Source organism: Pongo pygmaeus, chromosome 8 (assembly GCF_028885625.2).
Source record: "Pongo pygmaeus isolate AG05252 chromosome 8, NHGRI_mPonPyg2-v2.0_pri, whole genome shotgun sequence".
NCBI lineage: Eukaryota > Metazoa > Chordata > Mammalia > Primates > Hominidae > Pongo > Pongo pygmaeus.
The window spans coordinates 88,876,150-88,900,276 of record NC_072381.2 but is presented as its reverse complement, the minus strand read 5'-3'; the positions used below and the strand labels follow the sequence as shown (position 1 = coordinate 88,900,276).

The 24,127-nt window shown below is 34.4% G+C and overlaps 1 protein-coding gene across 4 annotated transcripts in view; it reads right to left on the bottom strand.

The window, feature by feature from the left end:
* PCDH15 (protocadherin related 15) overlaps positions 1 to 24,127 on the bottom strand; it is a 1,016,126-nt gene that overhangs the window by 47,994 nt on the left and 944,005 nt on the right. For all 4 annotated transcript variants that reach the window (XM_063669967.1, XM_063669968.1, XM_054435813.2 and 1 more), the window contains exons 27-28: positions 14,289 to 14,504; positions 3,078 to 3,166 (exon numbers count right to left, since the gene is read on the bottom strand). In XM_063669967.1, coding sequence (XP_063526037.1) covers positions 3,078 to 3,166; positions 14,289 to 14,504 — 305 coding nt within the window. The remainder of the gene's footprint in view (positions 1 to 3,077; positions 3,167 to 14,288; positions 14,505 to 24,127) is intronic.

The following is a 24,127-nucleotide window of genomic DNA, read 5'->3' as shown; positions in this document are numbered from 1 at the left end:
ACAAAATGAGAAATACTGCAAACTTCCACTTTTATGATGTATTTAAAGTAGTAAAATTTATACATGTAGGAAGACAAGAGGGTGCTACTCAGAGTCTAGGGGTAAGGCTGGAATGGAAACTTGTTTAATAGGTACTGAATTTCAGTTGTGCAAAACGAAGTTCTGAAAATCTATTTTGAAACAATGTTAATATACTTAAAACTACCGAACTGTACACTTAAAAATGTTTAAGATGGTAACGTTTATACTATGTTTTTTAATCACAACAAAAGGAATGGGGCATGTATGTGCTGCTTAATAAACTGGCAGATTTATATTTAATTCTTTCAAAATCAACATGAGATAGACAGAGGTCTTTATTCCAATTTGCATGAAGAGTAAAAGTGGCTCTAGGCGTTAAGTATCTTGTCCAGAGGTTACAGAGCTGTAATAGGATCCAAATCTCTGTGTCTGAATCCATAATCTGCATTCCATTACCAAACTATGCTTAATAAATAAAATGTACAAAACTCCTAGCCATTCTCTACCTAAGTCTACTGACTTTGAGCTGCTAGCTCCATTTATATGGAATATTTACCATTCACCAAATAGTCGTACTTTCTATTGTCCTAGATACATTATATAATTTAGTTTTCAAAATAATTCTATGTTTTATCAGCTCTTAACAAACAGTGAAACTGAGGTTGAAAAGATTAAATTATTTGCCCAATTTCATGTTTTAAATCCAATGTTTTATGAAGTCAGAGCTTCCTTCACAATGATATGATTCTCTCAAGACCTGAAAGTTACACGATTTTTCCTATTCATATCATCCTATCTACTTAAGAAGCATTAAAATCTTATAAATTCCTGAAAAACTACACTTTTGCTATTTTCTTTTTCAGTTTGATAAATTTTGTCTCAAAATAAAGAAAATGGCATCAAGATTTGCTTGTAAAACGTCCTTTCAATAAAATGTATCAAGTGTCTACTATGTAACTGGAGTTATAGAAATAAAACAGAAGTCTCATACATTCATAGAGATAATATTCTAGTGGAAATTGACTATAATAATAACATCAGATAATGCTTTGCAGAAATATAAACTAGAATAAAGGGTTAAAATTTGAAGTGGGGTATCATTTCTTACATAATAGATAATGGAATCAGAGAAAGCCTGTCTCAATAGGCTTTTATTAAAGCAGCTAAAAGTTAGGCACAATTCTAATTATTTTTAAAGTATAATCAGCTATTATTTTGAAAAGGCTCAGTGTATATAAACTACTTCTGCAGGAATAAACAAGACACTGTACAATTGATATTCCATGCATAAATGTTGATAACCATCACCCTCATAAAACAATTTACATGACACCAAAAGGTTAAATTTGTGAACTATCCTGAAATAATTGTTATGAATCATATATGCTTTTCTTATGGGAAAATCACATATGCTTTAATCCGTGCCTATTGTATTTTATTTGGCATATAATTACTAAAAGTTTAGTTATCTGACTCTTTAAAGCTTCTTCTGGCAAGCTGAAGTGATGATATTTTGCTAAAGAGGCAAATTGACAGTGACGATAATTGACCTCTGTCAAACTGAAATCAACAGAAGACACAGAAGAACAACCTAATGCAGACAGAGCTTAAAACCTAGATGACGGGTTGATAGGTGCAGCAAACCACCATGGCACATGTATACCTATGTAAAAAGCATGCATGTTCTGCACATGTATCCCGGAACTTAAAAGTTAAAAAAAAAAAGGTGATATGTGTATATATATATATATATATATATATATATATATATGTGTGTGTGTGTGTGTGTGTGTGTGTAATGAAATAGTATTCAGCCATAAAAAGGAACAAAATAATGGCATTTGCAGCAGACTGGATGGAATTGGAGACCATTACTCTAAGTGAAGTAACTCAGGAATGAAAAAACAAACATCATATGTTTTCACTCGTAAGTGGAAACTAAGCTATGAGGACTCAAATGCGTAAAAATGATACAATGGAGTTTGGGGACTCAGGGGAAAGGGTGGGATGGAAGTGAGGGATAAAAGACTATACACTGGGTACAGTGTACACTGCTTGTGTGCACCAAAATCTCAGAATTCACCGTTACAGAATTATTCATGTAACCAAAAAAAAAAGAAAAAAAGTTTAAAATAATGGCAGCTAAATTAGAGTAATTATGGGTGAAATAGTAAAGATATTTTAAACATCCTTTACAGTATCAAAATATGAGAACTGCAGTTTAATAAATAATCACAACTAGATTGGAGTTAACTATAACATACTCAGCCATGGTGAGTCTACACTGTTAAGGAGGCAGAGGGACATGCCACGTATTTTACAATAATAATTTAAAACATATGTATTGCTTAATATTAGTCAACTTGGTTTTAAAAGACTAAGCTCTAGGCATTTAGACACATTGCTTTGAGAAATGACATATTTCCTGACTGGCCACACTGCTTTTTGAGTAAATTGGAGCCACAAAATCAAGGTATATATTCAATCCATGAATGCTACGATTTCTCATATGCAGCATTTTGAGGTTTTGATACATCAAAGCATTCTGAATAATAAAATCTCACATCTAATTTTTATCCTTATTTGAAGACACTCTCAAAATCTTCACATATTTCCAATTAGACTTTGAGAAAACAGTAAGCTAAGTTATTATTAAAACACTCTTTTAAACTATATGTTTAATCTGAACATTGTAATGATTAAAATGACCCACTCAGATTAAAATTGTGGTTGTTCAAATACTGCATGTTATTATTTATAAATGAGAGTCAACAATGGGTACATGCAGACATAAAGAAAGAAAATAATAGACACTGAGGACTCCAAAAGGAGGGAGGATGGGAGGGACATGAGGGCTGGCAAATTAGCTATTGGCTACAGTGCTCACTATTTGGGTGGTTGGCACACTCGAAGCCTAAACCTCACCAATATGCAATAAATCCATGTAACACACCTGCACATGTATCCCCTGAATCTAAAATAAAATTTAAAAAATAAAAAAAGTTAAAAATCATGGTCATATAAAAATAAATATATAAGGAGACAAAATCAATTACTCTGTAAGATCTTCTATCTTTTTTTCCACTAGAGTAGGAGGCACATTGGAAACAATGACTTGCATATCCAGCTGATTGACCACAGAGACCTGAAAGAAGAAAAGACAGAATTCATTTAATTTTTACTCACTGAAATTTCCATAATCAGAAAACCCCCACATTACCTCTTCCCTACTATGCATAGACACAGTGGTTTCTGATTTTCAAATTCAGGAACAAATTTTTTTTTTGTTTTTACGATCTACACAAGGGGTTGGAGACTAACTGGGGCAGACTGAGCATGAGAAACTATTTGTTGTTTACCTAGAAATTAAGAATCCTGAGTGATTTCCATTGTTTTTGGTTTTGTGTTTGTTTTATTGGTTATTTTACTGAGACATAAAGGGTGGCATTTTTTTTTTTAATTTGATTGTTAAGGAACACCCAAGATAATGAAAAATACGTTTTATATTTTACAAGTCTTGAGAAATCCTTTATTCATTATAACTAAGAATCTAAGATATGACTGGTTAGAATAATTCATTCTATGAGGTCATCACATACAGTTTTCTTGTCTATTTAACCAACTTTAAATTTTTGTAGGTAGAGATATATATTTAGAACTCTACACATGGGTTAATGAGCTAATTTAATGGCTACTGATAACTATGTATAATTCATTTAAAATCTACTGAATTTCTTCTATGTTCTTATATTTGAAAAATAGAAGAAAAATAAAAATATTTATTCTGTGCTTACAAGATGGCATTTATTCTTTTCCCCAATATTCTACAGGTTTAACTCATTGAAACCTATCAACAGAATCAGGTTGTTATTAATATCATTTCGATTTTAAAATAAAAAAATGAGAATATATTTAATAACTTAATCCTAATTAAATGCAGTCTGCCTTACACCGGAGCTTGTGCTCTTTACTATTATCCAATACTGATATAAAAATTCTAAAAAGTCATATATTATCATGCATATACATTTACACACTATTAAAATATAAATGCATTTGTATCAGAATCATAAATTGAACACTCTGAGTTAGTCATATTTAGCACCGTATCTCAATACAATCTACAGTAAGTAGGGAGTAATTTCACATTGCCATACATTTTTTTATAGGCTCCAGATTCTTTACATACAGAGACCCCTATTAGGGGTCACAAACTCAAATGCCTTCAGGAACCAGGCAGGTAACTTAAATGAGAAAAGTAGCCAAAAGTATGAAATGACAGAAAGAAGTGTAAGTAACACAAATCCGAGAGCACATAACTCAGCTGAAGAGGTCAGCTACTACTCACCTCTAAGGAATATTGCAATGTGGGAAACAAAATCCAGATTTCCTAGATCTTTCAGTTTTTCAGGAAAAAATGAAATCCAAAATATTATGTAAAATGTTTGCAACTAGTTAGAAATCTATCAAACCATTGTGTGACCCTGATCAATCATGTCTGAAGACTGTATTAAGACAGGAGTAGGTCTGATTATTACTTCTGAGCAAGCAGTTTATGCTGGCAGTTCTAACCTTGTACCCCTAACCCGTCATAGGTGTCTGGGACCAAATGACTAAATTTGCCTTCAACATGTAAATGAGTCTTGATTGTCTTTTTACAAAACACATCTAACTTCACTAGCAAAAGGGATCATCACAGTTTTTGTATCACTTTATCTTTTCTTATTGGTCTTGAGTAAAAGAGGATATAAAAGTGGAATAGAAATATTTTTTGTTTTATTGTTTTTGAGTTTTTAGCAGTAAAATTGCAAGATAAAAATTTCTAGAAGTATGTATATGAAACTTGTATAACTGTTCCCTCCCTCCCTCCCCTCCTTCCTTCTTTCTTCCTTCCCTCTCCTCCTTTTTTTCTTTCTTTTAACATTGGGCCAGAAACGGTTAAAAAAAGTTTTGATAAAAATCAAACCACCTGGAACAAGTAGTAACTACAGGGTGTTATCCCAACGAGAAGTATAATCACTAGGCCTCATTCTCTGTTCCCTGAAGCTCCCATCATCTCCTCTAACTGCTGGACTCAGAAGTACTGGAGTCCAGGCCCCAGGGCAGAGGAGCTTTTGCAGTGGGGCTAGTGCTGAAGCACTTCCTAATTCCACCATCTGTTGGGAGAAAGCTCCTAGACCATGATGTGGGTTATGGATAGGGTGAGTAGTAGGGAGCGTTAGCAGGATACTGGAAAAGAGAAGAAAATTAGTAGGAGAAATAACTCTTTATTACTGGTTCTTTCAGTGGAGAATTGTTAGGACTGTCTGCCCTGTCAAACTGCCCTCTTCTCACACGTCTGCCTCCTGGTCTGGTAAGCATGTGCTTCAACCCACCTTTTCTGGCTGACAGACTGTTAGAGATCCCTACTATTAGCATCCCTCAAATTCTCCACTGTCTCTTATTTCCCTACATTCATCCTGCCCAGGCCTTCAGAAATAGACCCTTCATTAAACTGTCTTCAAATTATCTGATTCTTGCAATGTAGACTTAAAATTAAAAAAAAAAAAGTTTCACATGTGCATGAATTTTCTGCCTGATTCTTACTGATATAGATCCAAAAAACCATACAAGCAGGTGTCAGGCTGTATATACCAGAAATCGGTCACACTTTACAAATATTATATGTGATGTGAACAAAAACAAAGGTGGGAAAGGAACTAAGTAGTAACTAGTGGAGGATAGATTCAGCAGCCACAGAGGAAGACCAAACATAAGCCTTCCTATCTTAGGGTAGAAACAGGATTTAATCAAGGAAATCTCCTGCTCCCAGGATAGGGATCTACATTATATATACCCAACAGGATTTCAGAATTGGCCTGGACAATTCTGTATGTCTACCATTATTGTCCTCTTCAAACAGGAAATTCTATTGGATATTCTGTATTTTTCCACCATCTATACTGGGTGAATGTGTTTGCTGGATCACTAAAGTATCAGGAGTTCCCTCTAGACCTGATAAAAAGAACAGCATGACATCTGAGATCCAAAGTGTTAACTTTGATAAGACTTTGTTCTATTTGTGTGGAAAATAATGAAATAAATATTTGGTAATCAGAATTATAGACTGGTTAGCTGTTCATCCAGCTCCTTTTGTCTTCTCACTGGGAACACACAATCGATTTCTCAGCCTTCTTCGTAGTTTAGTGGAGCCATATGATGGCGTTCTGACCAATGTAAACTTAGTGGAAGGGAAAGAATGAATGTTCTTAAATCTGAAGGATAGTCAGTGCTTTCCCTTCATCAGAAAGATAAGTCACTTATTCAAAATATTTTAAGCCAGGCGTGGTGCCTCACATCTGTAATCCCAGCACTTTGGGAGACTGAGGCAGGCTGATCAATTGAGGCCAAGAGTTTGAGAGCAGCCTGGCCAACATGGTGAAACCCTGTCTCTACTAAAAATACAAAAAATAGCCAGGCATGGTGGTGCATGCCTGTAATTCCGGCTACTCTGGAGGCTGAGGTATGAGAATTGCTTGAACCCGGGAGGCAGAGGTTGCAGAGAGTCAATATCATGCCACTGCACTCCAGTCTGGGCGAGCGACTCTGTCTCAAAAAAAAAAAAAAAGTGAGATTTTGTGCAAAATTCTGACTGAAATAGCAGGAGCTAACATTTAAGGTATCTAGAATATATCCATTTTAAGGTTACATTTTATTAACAAGATTTTATGATGTTAATACATTTTGAAAATATACTTTTATATTTTATTTTAAAGATATAAAAGAAAAAACATTTAATTCTGATAAATTAACAGAAGTCGCACCACCAGGAGTAGTTGTCCTACACTTACCTCTAAATCATGACTTCAAAATTTTTAAATCTCCTCAAAGTGCTAATGTCTGGTTTATGTAGAACACACACATTTTGACTATGCAAATGAAGAAATAAGATATTACAGTTTACAGTTGGTCTTTGACAGAAATTCTACATCCTAACTCTGGTTCGTTTTATCATCTATAACAAGGATATTTAGCTGTTTAAGATTAGTTGATTTTATTTATGCTACTTTTCCAGTATAGCTTCTGCAAATATGCAAATATTTCCATATATTTGCATGTCAGTTTATTACACCAAACATTTAATAATTCTCTTTGTAAAATTATTTAATTCTGTAGGTTAATAACTAATGAAAACTTTATGAAAATGTTTCCATCATCATTGAGATTGATATTTGTAATGGATTCAGATTACTAGGTATTGTTAAAAAGAAGAGAAATAACATTTGTGAAGCACAAAATTAAAAAAGCAATGGTTGGAAATTTACATGTTATTATTTCTATGTCCTTTCCATTTATTCTCATAAGTTTCTTATCTTTTCTTTCTCCCTCTGTATTCTCATAAATTTTAAATAGTGCTGTCCAATAGAAACACAATGTGAGCCACAAATACAAATCACATATGTAATTTTAAATTTTCTGGCACTCACATTAGAAAGATAAAAATAATAAGATTAATTCAATGACACATTTAACTCAATGTGTTTAATATATGTTTAGTAAGATATCATTTTAACATGTAAAGAACATTTTGCATATTTTTATCGAAGTCTTTGAAATCTGGTGTGTATTTTATACTTACATCACATCTCCATGTGACCTAGCCATGTTGCAAATATTCAATAGCTACATTTGGCTGATAGCTAGCATATTGGACAACCCAACTTTAGAGATATTCATCATCTCCTGCTTGAACTGTCTTTCCTAACTAACTGGTCTCTGCTGCAAACTCACATTTTATTAAATAAAAGAGGTGTTTTAATAGTCCATTTAGATAATTATGTATTTTCTTTTTTAAATACTATACCAAAATTTAGTTTCCACATGAAATCTAAAACCATGTTCAGTTATACTAAAATCGATTTGTCTGTCTTTTACTTTCTTTTTTCTTTTTTGAGATGGAGTTTTGCTCTTGTTGCCCAGGCTAGAATGCAAATGGCATGATCTCAGCTCACAGAAACCTCTGCCTCCTGAGTTCAAGAGATTCTCCTGCCTCAGCCTCCCGAGTATCTGGGATTACAGGCGCCCATCACCACACCCAGCTAATTTTTGTATTTTTAGTAGAAACGAGGTTTCACCATGTTGGCCAGGCTGTTCTTGAACTCCTGACTTCAGGTGATTTGCCTGCCTGAGCCTCCCAAAGTGCTGGGATTACAGGCTGAGCCAACACACCCGGCCATTGTACTTTGAATTGATTCTTTACACATGCATAATTTTTTAACATCTTGCATTGGCCGCTTGGAAAATATAAGTTTACTGAACACTGCAGATTTTGCAAATATCAACACATTTCATTACACAGTATCAATAAATAAATCACATTATTTAATACAACCACTGACTCATTAAGAAAGTCTAAATATTCGGAAGCTAGTCAAGTTTACAGTGACAGGTACTTTTTTTTTTTTAATAGTCTAATTTGTGCTTGAAAGCTTCAATATTATCATTAGTCGGTTGTCTTCAATGAAATGACAGGCTCCCTTCATCCATTTTATGTAAATGCCTACCAAATACTTAAGTTTGAATAACCATATTTTGTCTCTAAGTTGCTCTCTCATATAAAAATGTTAGTCCATTAAAAAAGCAGCTAGTTCAGCTTGCATAGTGCTTTTCCTTGAGGCAACCATCTTCCACATACAACAGATGTACTCTATGCATACTTCTGATTTCATCAACAAAATACTGAAAAGGTGTTTAGGACACTTTCACTGATAGTTTAGCTAGCTGCCTAGATAGATATACAGTATTTACTAAAGGAATGAATGTGCAGTTTAGGAGAGAAAGGAGTCAAGAAATTTTTTTGCCTAAGGAACTCAAAGTGATTTGGTCATCAAATAAAATGAGAAAGACTATAGGTGGAAGAAATGTGATGAAGAAGAGAAATCCATTAGGAAACACTAAATAAACACCTTTTAAAAATATTCAGGTGGAATTGCTACATGTACAGATAAATGTGCAAATCTGGTGTTCAGGAATGAGCTTTAGTGTAAAGATGTAAGTTTGAGCGCTTTTACTATGTAGATGATGTTTTAAAGTTATGGGACTAAGTGAGCTTAACAAGTCAGTGAGTGCAGATAGAAAAGAGATTTAATGTCTGAGCCCTGCGAAATCTCAATATTAAAAGGTCAGGAGAAGGCAATGAGCCAGTAAAGGAGACTGAGAAGGTGTAAACAATGAGATAGTAGGTAAACAAGGGAGTATGGTGGGTGGTCTGAAAGCTTAGTGAGGGTAATAGTCAAGCATTGCTGATGGTTCAAGTAAGATAAGGACTGACATGATCAGTACATTTCCTAACATGGAAGTCATTGGTAGCATCGACAAGAATAGTTTGGAAGAGTGTTTGGAGAGAAAACACTCTTATGATTAGAGGGTTTAAGAGAGATTCAATAGTGAGAAATAAGTCAAATCTAACATAGAATTTTGCTAAAAAGAAGAATAGAAAAATGGATGGCAGTTAGAAGGTGATATAGATCAAGGGATATTTTATAATTTTTGGAAGATAGAAAAAAAACATTGTTGTGAGAATAATCTGATATAAGGAGGAAATTTATATTAATAATGTGGAAAAGAAATGGGAGAGCTGCTGAGGCAATGTCCTAGAGCTGGCGAGTGGGAATTGAATCTACTGCATAAGTAGAGGTACGGGCTTTAGATAAAAACAGAGAATTCATCTAAAGGAGCCAGAAAAAAGGCAAAGAATGTTGGTCTAGATCCTGGAGGTTAGGTAGATTTAGTGGTAAGAGTCATAGAAGTGTCCTTCTAAATGCTTTAGTATTATTTCTCTGTGAAATAGCATGCCAGTTAATCAGGCCATAGTGAGAATGAGGACAAGGTATTGGAGAATTAGGAGCAGAGAAGATTTTCTAGGACATCGAGGCAAAATAGAGTGATTACTGACCAAAGCAAAAGCTCATTTGGAGGGTTTGTTTTAGTCATTAATTTAAATTGATACTGATACAGGAGAATAGGGTCTGGAGGCAGGGAACCTAAGGCCAATTTGTGCTGACTTCCTAAAGCTAAATCAAAGGGAAAACACCAAGGTCTGGGGGCAGGGAATCTAAGGCCAATTCATAATTGTTTTCTAATGGTGGATTAAATAGGAAACTCCTGGGTCTGGGGGCAGGGACCCTAAACCAATTAATGCCAACTTCCTAAAGCTAAACAAAAAAAAAAAAAAAAAAAAAAAATTACCATCTCCCCACACCCCACCTGAGTAACAAAGGATCAAAGGCTACTCTCCCTAAAACCCTCCCCCTTACCCCATGTCTCAGATGGAAAGGGAAAATGCCTTGGAGTGGCTGTGGGCCAAGCAGGGGCCATCCTTTCATTTGCTTAGGGCACCAATCCACTCAGGCCTTGGGTCAATTCAGCTCAGTCTTTAGCCTCAGGCCAAATCCTTCATCCAGATAAGGGGTAGCCCATAGGGACCTCAAAAGGAGTATTAAAACCCAGAAAACTTTGTAACCAGGCCCCTGAGTCACTTGCTTGAGTACACGCCCAACCTGTGGAGAGCTTTCTTGCTTTAATAAATCCCTGCTTTCCAAGGTTGCAGTGTTGCAGTGAGCCAGGATCGCACCACTGCACTCCAGCCTGGGAGACAGAGGGAGAGTCCATTTCAAAAAACAATAATAATAAAATAATAAATAAATAAATAAATAAATGCTCACTTTCCTTGCTTCGTTCCTTTGTTTCATTCCTGTGTTAATTTGTGTGTTTTGTTCAATTCTTTGTTCAAAACACCAACGACATGGACAATTCACACTCAAAGCCTTCCTTCATGTAACAATACTATAGCTAGGCATGGTGGTACGTGCTTGCAGTCCTAGAAGCCAGGGAGGCTGAGGTGGGAGGATTGCTTGAGCCCAGGATTTCGAGGTTGCAATAAGTTCTGATCACACCACTGCACTTTGACCTAGGTGATAGAACCAGACCTTGTTTCTTAACAACAACAACAAAAGTGATACTAATTATAGAATTTTGTATGTTTTTGCAGACATAATCAGCATGGATATAGGTCTGGAGAAAGGAGACAGTTGGAATTAACCAAAGTGGAGGTTTTGCTAAGTGAATATGACATAGAGAAAGAAAGCAAGAAAGTTAAATTTTATATGATGGAGTGCTTATTATAATTGGTAATGCATTATAAATCCAGTAAACAAGAAAGAGAGAACATGAGAGATTCTCGTGAGAGAACACAATGGAAGTTAAAATTATAGTAGGCTAATTGGACTGGACATCCTGGTAGGAACAAAAGAATGCTGGATTTAGCTGCAATGTTAATTAAATGTTATGGACAAAGGGTGAGAGGTTTGAAATGGAGGTTATAAAGGTAATGGCAAAAAATAACTATGGTTCTAAGTGGTTGGAATAAGGTGGAGGGCAGTAATTGGAGGAAAGGCATTGAAAAATTGTAAGTTCAGAATATTGGAAGAATCATCTCTGCATATAATAAAATCGCCAAAAATTTAGGACAGGAGAATTTTTTTTATTATATTTTAAGTTCTAGGGTACATGTGCACAACGTGCAGGTTTGTCACATATGTATACATGTGCTATGTTGGTGTGCTGCACCCATTAACTCGTCACTTACATTAGGTATATCTCCTAATGCTATCCCTCCCCCCTCCCCCCACCCCACAACAGGCCCCGGTGTGTGATGTTCCCTTTCCTGTGTAGGACAGGAGAATTGTTGGAGATAGTTGCAATAGCTTAGGAGCTAAACTCTGAAGCAACAATGGAGAATGACCCAAGGTCTGGGAGACTACAACAGGCATTGAGTGACAGTGTCAGACCATGAGAATGAAAGCTGGATTTTTAGGAACGAGGAAGGATTTGGAAGTGGCAATGTTATAGACTAAGGATCCTACTCTGCCAGTGGGCAGTATGAAGACTATGGCAAATAAAAATAGGAAATAATACAAATAAACAAAAGTTGTTACTTGAGAAAGCAGCAGTAGAAATAGTGTCCTCAGAAGAAAACCAGATTTTCGTTAAGCAAGAAGGTTTTATATCTACATTTAACATTTTCTCTTCATATACTCATAAAAATTTCTAATGGCTTCCCAGTGCTTCTAGAAAAACGTTTTGACATCTTTTGATGGGCCACCTACTTCCATTTCCAGCCCCATTCCTCATTCACTTTTCCTCTCACACTCTTCTCTTCTGGGCTGAGTACACATTTGTAATTTATTCAGACTTGTCGTTAGCTCTCTTCCTTCTTGGTTTTGGCACTCATACTCTCTGCATAAACCTCTTATTTATCTCCTATCTCCTTTCTTTTGACTGAAAGGATTGCAAAGCTTATCATAAATATCATTTGGCTGGGATGATGTACTAGATGTTATTAGTTTGCATCAGAATATGATATCATATAAATAACAAATTATGATTTATTTGAATTAAATTTATTTCTTTGTAAATATATTTTGAATGACATTAAAAGGGATATTCTTAAATTTTCACACAATAGGTATGGAATTCAAATATTAAAAGCAAACTTTATGTCTCATGGATACACTAATATGTACATAATATATAAATATTATATATAATTAGAGTTGATATATATTTAAAGATTATATATTAAAATTATATATTATGTAAAGATTATATATATTTTGTTTGTGTTGATTTTTACAGTATTTTAATTACACTTAGTGTAGTGATTTTGTTTAGTTTTTATTTTATTTTTTATTTTTTGAGACAGTCTCGCTCTGTCGCCCAGGCTGGAGTATGGTGGCTTGATCTCGGCTCACTGCGACCTCTGCCTACTGGGTTCAAGCGATTCTCCTACCTCAGCCTCCTAAGTAGCTGGAATTACAGGTGTGCACTACCACGGCCAGATAATTTTTGTATTTTCAATAGAGACAGAGTTTTACCATATTTCCCAGGCTGGCCTCAAACTCCTGACCTTAAGTGATCCTCCGGCCTCAACCTTCCAAAGTTCTGGGATTACAGGTGTGAGCTACCGTGCCTGGCCTTATTGTTTAGCTTTTAAGCACCAAAATGTGCATATCTTAAATAACAGAACAATAGAATAGCATGTTATGTTACATGAAATAAGCCAAGAACAGAAAGTTAAACACCACACGTTCTTATTCATATGTGGAATCTAAAAAAAAGATGTTCTCATAAAAATAAAGTGTATAAGGTTCTATAAGGTTTACCGATCTTAATTTCATCAAAAATTTATGTCAAACTTAATAACTCCTGCGTCAAAAGCTTCTTGGCTTAGAGTGGCCTTCATTTACTCTATTGCAGCTTTACTATTAAAAATGAGAATGCTCCTGGAAGACTGTTTCGGCCACAATCATGGTGATTGTTCTTCACCATTATCTAAGAAGAAAAATATTTGATCATTGATGTCTGCATGTTTACGAAGGTTTTGCTTGTCCAGGGAACTAAATGCGAAGAACTGTGAAAAAATGAAAATTTATGATGTAAAGAACAAAAGACAACTTATTCTTGATCTGTTTTTATGTGACAAATATTTCCAATGAATATACTTTGTATTAGATTCATCAGACAAAAGTCCAAATAACCCATGCTTTCAAGTTGATAAAGAGTCCACAGGATATATGCACTGGTGTTGAATATTTTCAATAAAAGCTAATATCAAACTTCCCTTTCAAATGATCTATCACTAAACTTCTGCACAGCCTAAGTGAAAATTAGAACAGTGATATTATTGACTATAGCCAAATATAACTTATCAATCAATGTCATCATTGGGAATTTTGATAGAACAAAGAAATAAATACTATTGGAACAAAATTTGTCCCCAAACATTTTCTTTGTTTTCTCAATTACAAAATGCTGAAAGCAATTTAAACAAATAATTTCATAGTTTAATTTCTGTAGTATAACTCTGTGAATCTTTTAAAATTTTTATGTAGCACTGGACACTATATTAAAAATGAGCTTCGAAGACAAAATAGATATCCAATGCTTATACCTTTGCTGTTACTATCATATTTTTTCAAATATTATAATGTTTTTCTCAAAGGTCAAGAAAAATAAACACCTTATGGTGTTTTATATATATATATATATATGAACCATATATTTACATATTCCTAAACTATAGTGACTAACAATCTGGGTGAAAATTAATAATAATTATGTTTTTGAAAACCCGTTTTAAATTAATCTTAGAAGTTCTATAAACTGAAAACACTGACCCATGGCTAGTATTGCAGCTACTTCCCTTTCCTGAAGTTTTATTTACTTACGAGTACATCGGCTTTGCCACTCAGTCCCTTCCCATAGTCGTCAGTTGCAATAACTTGAAACTTGAAGTAGGATCTCCTCATATTATGGAAGAGCATAGCAGTTTTGATAAGCCCTGTATATGTTTCCACTACAAACCCTTCTTTCCCCTCTTTAATTGGTGGTATTATGAGTCTGTAGGCCATGACACTGTAATTGCCAGTATCTTTATCAGTAGCCTAGAAGGAGGAAAAAAAAAAGAGATTATAATTAAGCAGGAAAAGATAACCCTTATGAAATGGCTTACTTTTGTTTGTAAGAATGAGGTTTCTTATGTAATAATAATACAGTAAAGCCCCCCTAAATGTCTATTTTTTCTGGATATAGTTATGTAGATTAATAGACTTTGTGTCCACAGTTTTGAATGGTTGTTATTAGAATGATAGTAACTACTGAAGTATGAATAAAAGGGACATAGGTAAATTTTGTACCCTTTAACAAATTTCTCCCTACTCCTCCTTTCCTTTTACCCTTACCAGCCTCCAGTATCTTGTATTCTACACTTTATTTTTATCAGATTACCTTTTTTTAGATTCCACATATGAATAAGAACATGTATGTGGCGTTTAACTCATAATGTCCTAGATAGGAAGAATACATACTAGTGCTCTATACCACTGCAGAATAACTATAGTTAACAATAGTATATAGTTCCAAATAGCTAGAAGAAGGATATTGAATTTTCCCAACATAAAGAAGTGATAACTGTTTGAGAGGATAGATATGCTAATTACCCTGATTTGATTGCTATGCATTATACATATAGAAACATCTATGTACCCAATAAGTAAGTACTATTATTATTTGTCAATTTAAAAATAGATTTAAAAAAACGGACATAGACACTAACAGAGTCAATGAATCAAGACTTTTGGTTTACATGTTTGTTGAGTTCAACTCTGTGTGCTGATCCAAATTGGTTGAAAGATGGGACTAGTTGTTTACCTAATGTTTGTCTTGCTGTAATAGGCATACAATGTGATGGTATTTTTGATGTAGTATATAGCCTAAGGGGGATAAATATAAAACAATGTAGTAAAATATCTCGAATGAAATAAAGTTCAGAGTTATAACAAATTTAGAGATGCATAAAAATATCCTAATTAATTAATGCCATAACATAGTTCTCTAATTAGAGTTAGAATACTATCCGACTTCCTTTTTAATCATCCTGTATCCTGATTAAGCATATTTGTTCCTGGTGATAAGTACTTATGATCCACATATTAAAGTTTCCTACCATTTAGAATTAAAAAGGACTAACACATTGTTCAGATTTTTTTCATTTGTTTTTAAATACAGCTATGAGAATCATATATTGGGCTGGCTTTATGGTGTCTAATTAGGGGAAATTTTTTAGAATGTCTATTTCAGAACTATTTCATAGTGAAATACTTGGAAAATAAATGGTAGATAGGAGAGTTTTAGAGACTTGATAAAAGACTAGATATACCTTATTCATGATACTAGATATGTAAGTTATACATTTTCATTTGTTACAACAATAATTATTATTTTTATTATCTGATTATTCTTATTTTTACCTATGCTATTATTAAGTATGAGTATGCATTTATGATCTGCCATTACTAAGAATTGCTAAGAATCATACAAAAAATACAAAACACAATCACACAAAATAGAATCATACAAAAATAGTCTTATCTAATAACAATATAAAAAACTGAGGAATATATTGTTTTACTTATATAAATTAGTGCTATCCAATAAAATTTTCTGAAATGTAGAAATGTTCTTAATCAGCTCTGTCTTATGCAGTAGGTACTAGCCAAACATGACAAATGAAAAGTGGTTGATGTGACCAAGAAACTGAAATTTCAATTTAATCTAATTTTAATTTAAGTTACATAATGAAAGACTACATAATAAGTGGTAAAGTTGAGACACAAATGATTAAAATAGTAAATAATAGCAAATGGGTATTAAATACAGCATGAACTTGATTTAGCTTCAAATTCTATATATATTGTGAACCATTTAAAACGTTTCCAGATAATCATATCTACTTGTTAGAAAAGGTAATTTAAACTACACAACCCAGATAATTTCACTTCAGGATCAGCTATTTCATGAATTTTCTAGGAAGTTAATATTCTCTCTTCTTTATTTTTTCTCTGTCACCCAGGCTGGAGTGCAGTGGCATAAACTCGGCTCACTGAACTTTAGTCTCCTAGGTTCAAGCTATCCTTGCATGTCAGCCTCTGAATAGCTGGGACTATAGGCACTCCACTAGGCCTGGCTAATTCTTTGTAGACACAGGGTCTTGCTATGTTGCCTGGGCTGGTCTCGAACTCCTTGACTAAAGCAATCCTCCCATCTTGGCCTACCAAAGTGCTGGGATTACAGACATGAGCCACTGTGCCAAACCTAAAATTATCTTTAGAAGAGGACAAGCTCAAACTACCGGCTTATTACTTTAGATAGTTTATATGGCTTACAGCATGGCAGAGCTCAGTTTTGGTATTAGAGTAATAGTAATTAGTTATCAATGTTAGGTCACATTCTCGCTTAAAGGAAAAATAAAACGAACAAAGAAAGAAAAATAGTATCAAAATTTTTTGTACTTAAACTTTGAACCACAGGTTTATAATCACTTAACAAAGGATAGCATGAGATAGAAAAAGCATATTCCTAGCTAAAATAAGTCAAAGTCTGAATCAAGGTATCCAAGACATTTCTTCCACATAGAATGAGCAAATTTGGGACAAATGTCAAATCAGTCAGATTTGGTTACATATTATTCTCTATCTTCTTATTAACATGGATATTTCTCTGAAACAAACTTTTTATTATTAATGTAAACTTTATAAAGGAATAACAAACATGCAAAAAGTGTACAAATTATAAATGTAAAGCTCAATAAAATTTTGCAAAACACACACATCCACATGACCAGCATTTGCATCAAGAAACAAAACAAGTCAGACATGGTGACTCATGCCTGTAATACCAACACTTTGTGAGGCTAAGGCTGGAGGGTCACCTGAGCCCAGGAGCTTGAAACCAGCCTGAACAACATAGTGAAACTCTTATCTCTTGAAAAAAAAAATTACCTATATTCCAGAATGCACTTCATGCACTTGTAGTCACAATCTGAGACCTTCTTAAGGAAAACCACTTTCCTAATCTAACATTGTTGATTAGCTATGCTTAGTTTTTAAACTTTACATTGATTGAATCATAAAATATGTTCTGTTTTCTGTCTGACTTCTTTCATTAAATTTTGCATTGTAAGATTCTAAGCCCTTATATTTAAAATAAATACTGTATAACAACACAATCACATTTGGAAAAGAAAAGGTGGTTACCATAAAATCACAGTGATTGCTTGGTATATTAAGCTACTTTACACAGTTCTGACTGATTAACTTCCAATTTCAGTAAGCAGGTAATTTCACTTTGCAATATTCCTAATATATTAAATTATGATAACTACAAAATAGTCATATTTCATCTTAAAAGATTAAAGTGTTTTGTTAAATGTGCCATTCCTGAAACAAATTATCACTTAATGCAAAAGTTTGGGTGTGGAACTAGACAATTTAACTCAGAAATAACTTTTATGGTTTTTCATATAAATGCCTTAGTATTTGCAGAAAATAGTCAAGAATGAGATAAAAGTTTTTTTAAAAATCATGTTTACTGGAATTAAAAAAAATAAAACCCTATTGTCATATGTATGTTATACAGTAAGGACTCTAATTTTTATTTCTTTGAATGAATATGATAGTCTTTGGGATCTTAGAGATCTTATTTCAGGAGATATTCATCAAAGACGATTGCCAAGATCATTAGCATATTTTTCAAATCTCCCCTCTTCCTCAAGTATGTTCAGTTGAATACTAGTAATTTAAACAGTGAATGATGAAAATTCCAATGGGTGCCATACTTAAAAGCAATTGAATGGATTTTTAATTTTTAGTCTACCAAATTTATAACAAATACATGTTTTAAAACCCGAAACCTATCCTGTAAGATGTGGCTTTGATTGATGTGGAGCATATGCATTACCATCGTACATAGATAACAACCAGATGTTCTTTCTATAAAATCAATAACAGGATACAATATATTTAAATACACACTGAGTCACACCAGAGATACCAATAATAAAATTCAGAGTACAATTTTAAATCTGGGTCAATATGTGAAAAGTAAGTGAGAGTTTCAGCACAGAGTATATTGTCTCTACTTGGTTTTAAATAATTTTAAACTTGCTTTTTTGGTTGTTTTTTGCATTATGTTTTGGAGTGAGGTGGACTCCAATGTCAGGTGTAACTTTGAAAAATTAATAACTCAAGGCTGGGTGCAGTGGCTCATGCCTGTAATCCCAGCACTTTGGGAGGCTGAGGCGGGTGGGTCACGAGGTCAGGAGATCAAGACCATACTGGCTAACACAGTGAAACCCCATCTCTACTAAAAATACAAAAAAAAAAAAAAAAATTAGCTGGGCCTGGTGGCAGGCACCTGTAGTCCCAGCTACTCGGGAGGCTGAGGGAGGAGAATGGTGTGAACCCGGGAGGCGGAGCTTGCAGTGAGCCAAGATCGTGCCCCTGCACTCCAGCCTGGGTGACGGAGGGAGACATTGTCTCAAAAAAAAAGAAAGAAAGAAAAACTAATAACTCAAAATTTCAGATTTTTTATTCATAAAATAAAAATAAGGATGTCCAAAAATAGTATTTTAAAATTTTGTATTTATTCATATATATGTATGTGTATACATATATATGTCTATATATACAAAAATATGAATATGGCCAAGTCCAGAGTAACTATTATAGTTACCTAAGTTGTCATAATAGTGATTCAAAAGGTTTAACATTTTTCCATATAATGTTCACTTTACCCGTGAATATGTAAATTTATGCATTCAATCAATTTAGACCCTTATTACTTCAGACATATTATCACATAATTATAACTCCCTTATAACTCTATTTTTCTTAATTTTCTTTTCCAGCTCTCCTTTATTGCTTCCAGTTCTTTTTTGTTTTGTTTTGTTTTTGAGATGGAGTTTCGCTCTTGTTGCCCAGGCTGGAGTGCAATGGCTCAATCTTGGCTCACCGCAACCTCTGCCTCCCGGGTTCAAGCAATTCTCCTGCCTTAGCCTCCCCAGTAGCTGGGATTACAGGCATTTTGGGAGGCTGAGGCAGGCGGATCACCTGAGGTCATGAGTTCAAGACCAGCCTGACCAACATGGAGAAACCCCATCTCTACTAAAATACAAAATTAGCCAGGCGTGCCTTCCCCCTCATTTTTGAAGCAATTTTGCAAAACCTCTTCCTCAGTTGAAATCCATGAACTTTTGTACAGTATACACTCTACCCCTTCTTGTTGCCGAACATAATGAGGATGTTGGTATCTTGCTCTCAGTCTACGCCTTCTACTTCAACTTCCTCCTTCTTTACAAATTTCAGTATTCATTGAGATGACACATCCAGCAACTTATTTTTAACGTATTAGGCATGAATAACATTCATCAGTCTTTGAACGACCTCACTGCATCCATTTAATTCTACAGTCACACTTTAGTCTTTTGCTTTAGGGAGATATTCCTCTTAAAGAAACACTCCATATTTAATTTTCATATTAAACTTTCATGTCTAAATTCTGATCACAACTTTAATCATCATACTTAGTTAAGACCTCTTCTTTGATATCAGTGAATTTTCAGTTCTGCAAACTGCCTTTTGCTCCCATTACCGCAGGGTTTATGTCCCTTTCTGCCTTATCACAGAAGTCAGAGTTGATCACATTATTCTCATTTCTCTCTCCTTCCACAACTCCTGGACCTTTCTCCTCTTGGACCAAATTAACCATCAGTTTACTTCTGGTGACTGAAGAGGGCATAGAGAAATTAAATAATCAGTCAGACTAGTGTTACTGTAAGTCCATGGTCTCTGAGTTTAACTGTGCCTTTGGTCTATTTAGGAAATCCTTGCTATATGTAATAAGTTCTCTTTCTCAATCCAGAAGTTTGCCTTTTTCTTTAGTTCACAGATTCTTTCAGTCTTTTCCAGAGATAAGGAAGCTTTAATTCCCATAAAATTTGAGGATATCAAATGCGAGATCTCTCAGCTTTTCATTACATAACAAAAAAAATACCTATATCTGTACTTACTTTGACTACTTTCTTCAAATCTCAGAGGAGCAGCTGACACCTATCTCTCACTGAAGGCACTTATGCCTTAATCTGAATCACTCCCATCCCTTCTGCATTTAATGCTTCATCAGCTCTATTTATCTCCGTCCTTTTCACCTTCTCCTCTACAGACTATAAAACACGTTATGTCTCTCTCATTAAAATGAAATGAAACTTTCCTTTTACTGAGTCCACACTTGTGACACTAGCCCCCAAACTTCTATACCTATTTTTCACAGTTAAGTTCCTCAGAAAATTTTTATAGAATCACCATCTGTAATTCCTTACTTTACAATCATGCCTTAACCACAGCCAGATCTCTGCCCCTGCCATGCCATTTGATCTGCTAAAATCGGTGACCGAGGCTGGACTCCGTCTCAGATCAACAATCAGTCTGGTGTTCTTTAAATTACCAAGTCCATTTATGTTGTTTGTATAATGCTGTTGCTGATTCCACTGTTTGCTAACATTTATTGAACACTTACACTTTGCCAGATGTTACGTAAATACATATATTATTATATTATCTCATGACATCCTTTCCATTAAGTAGATTCCATTATTATTTTATAGGCCAAGAAATGGAGGCAAAGAGAGATTAGTAACTTGCTCATAATCACACATATGTTCAATAAAATATTCTAAGAAATCTTCCTAGATCCATCAAGAAGATGGAAAGACAATAAATATGCCAGTCAGAAACAAATTGCTATAGACTGATTATTTCTCCCCAAATTTATATGTTGAAACTTAATACTCAATGTGATGTCATTTGAAGGATAGGCCTTTGCAAAGCAATTAAGTTCATGATGGCAGAGCCCCCATGAAAGGGATTGGTTCCTTTTTGAAAAGAGGCCCCGGAGACTTCCTTTGTTCCATTTTGCCATGAGAGGACACAGTAGAAATGCAGCCATCCATGAACCAGGAAGGCCTTGCTAGGCACTTAATCTATTAGCACCTTGATCTTGGGCTTCCCTGCCTCCAGAACTATGAGAAATAAATTTGTCTTGTATATAAGCTTCCAAGTCTATGGTATTCTGCTATAGAAGTCTGAATGCAAAAGTAAAGGTAAGAACATAAAAATCATAGTACTGATGGGGGCTTTCATTTAGAATTTTTTTGTTTTTTTTTACTGACCTGGGTAAAATTAAAATTTAACTTGTCTGGTTTTCAGTAGCTCAGACAATAGGAGGCAAGGCCCCAAGCCTACTCATGAAAGTGAGTCTATTAAGACTCCCCTCCCCAGAAAGTTAAATTCTCACTGTAAGAGTAAAGGAGAAATTTACTTTTTCCCCTGCTACCACTGCTACTATCACCCCAAACTGCAATGAAAACTGTAAACTTAAACTTTGCTATTGAGAGGAGTGAAGAGAAAACTTCTTTGAGAATCTAGGACCAAATACAGGCCCTCATTTTAGTTTGCAGCCATTATTTGCAGGCCACCAGTTTGCCCAACTCAAGGAGAAATCATAATATTCTGGGTTGGTAAAGTCTAATAGGCCTGAACTCCACCTGAATGAACAGAAAAACCACAACCTGAGAATTTAAGAGAAATCATCTATGACTGAAAACGGCCTGGTCTCCTGACAGAAGCAAGTGCTTTTTCAAAAAGCCCTCCTCCAAGCCATGCCTAAAATAATTCTAGCAAATAAAGTTCCAAGAAAGATGAAAAGTTATAATAATTATCAAATCAAACAAGAAACAAACTATCATAAAAAAGTCCGTTGAGATAAAAAAATCAAATTCATAACAACATAGACTTTAAATATTTGAATTAGTAAACACTGAATATAAGGCAAATATGTTTAATACATTTTAATAATAAAGAGCTTTAAAATGTGGAATAAAAAATGAGACCCTTTGAAAAGAAATAAAAAAGTATCTTTTAGAAATAAAAAAAAAATTAGAATTAAATACCCCAAGATGGGATTGTTAGCAGGTTGAGTGCAGCTGAGCAGGGAATTAGTAAATGAAATGATAGGGCAAAGGAAATGACACAGAATGTTTCACAGAGCTACGAAGATGAAAAACCTTAAAAAAAAAGTTTGAGATATGGAGTTTAGAATGAAAATTTTGGCAAATGTCTAATCAGAGTTTCAGAAAGAGAGGAAGGGAGAATAGAACAGAATTTTCCAGAACTGATAAAAGATTGTTATCCACAGATATTAAGAAGCCCAATAAACTGCAAACAGGGTAAATAACAAGTAACTCACACTTAGAACCCACACGTCATATAGAAACTACAGAACCACATACTGTAAATATAATAAGTATTGTTTTCTTAATATTTTGGGAAAATTCATAGAGATATTTTAGTAATGGCATAAATAAATAATTCATAAATATATTCTATAATTTATTAATAGTCATAAGGAGATGTCTAACAAGTTGGGTTAAATTAATGCATAAAAATTAAAACTGACTCACCGTGGAAACGCTAAATGAATACAATTTACTAAAGAATTAATATGATATTACTTTTTCCACCAATTTCTCTATAATCAAACATTTATGCTGAGTTCACAACAAAGTCATTAATATCTGGGAGAGGTGACTCTGGAAGATTTGATTCACTGACTTTTATGAGTTTCCCTTAGTGAACAAAATAAAAAAAAAAAGTTATGTCTAGAGTTGTTTTAAAAGAATAAAAGTCAGAAATGAATATTATAATTATACTTGCTGTAATTATATTTTAAGTGAAAGCTTAGATACAGGAAACCACTTACCCATTTCTAAGACCTCATCTGGAAATTTTAATGGATACAGATGTACAACATTAAAAGAAAATCACCAAATAATTGCCTCTATCATACAGGGGAGCAGGGGAGACCATTAATTTTCTAACAGCCTAAATAACTGTTCCCCTCTGTTGCCTAAATGAATACCATGGATGCAGAAATATTAGTGAAATAATTAGTGATGTCCTAAGAACTTTCAAACCCATTAAAGTTCAATAATGCCAAGTTTAACTTTAGCTTTTCAATTAGACCCACTTTAACATTTAATGGTATTGAAGGCTCACTTTCCCTGAAATAGAGTGAAAGTGTTTTAGAGTGTCTGGATAAAAATATTCAAATCTCACATTTCCACCTACCAAGGTCACTATGTCAAGTTTGCAAAAGGCAAAAATAACAGAGCTTTGGCAGGTTAGAACCACTTTAACTTGAGGCTTGTTTTTTGTTTTGTTTTTTTTTTTTTTTGACACAGAGTCTTGCTCTGTCACCAGGATGGAGTGCAGTGCCATGATCTCAGCTCACTGCAACCTCTGCCTCACAGGTTCAAGCGATTCCTCTGCCTCAGCCTCCTGAGTAGCTGGGACTACAGGTACCCACCACCAGGCCCGGCTAATTTTTTGTATTTTAGGAGAGACGGAGTTTCACCATGTTGGCCACGATGGTCTTGATCTCCTGACCTCGTGATCCACCCAGCTCGGCCTCCCAAAGTGCTGAGATTACAGGCATGAGCCACTGCGCCCGGCCAACTCTTGTATTTTTAGTAACTAGAAAGAAATCTTTATTTTAAAGTCCTTAAAGACAATATACCCAGAACATGATAAAATATGAATAAGAAAAATGTCAGGTAGATTGATCTACTTTTAGGGCTATTCAAAACTTTTGCAAGAAAAAAAAGGAGAGAAAG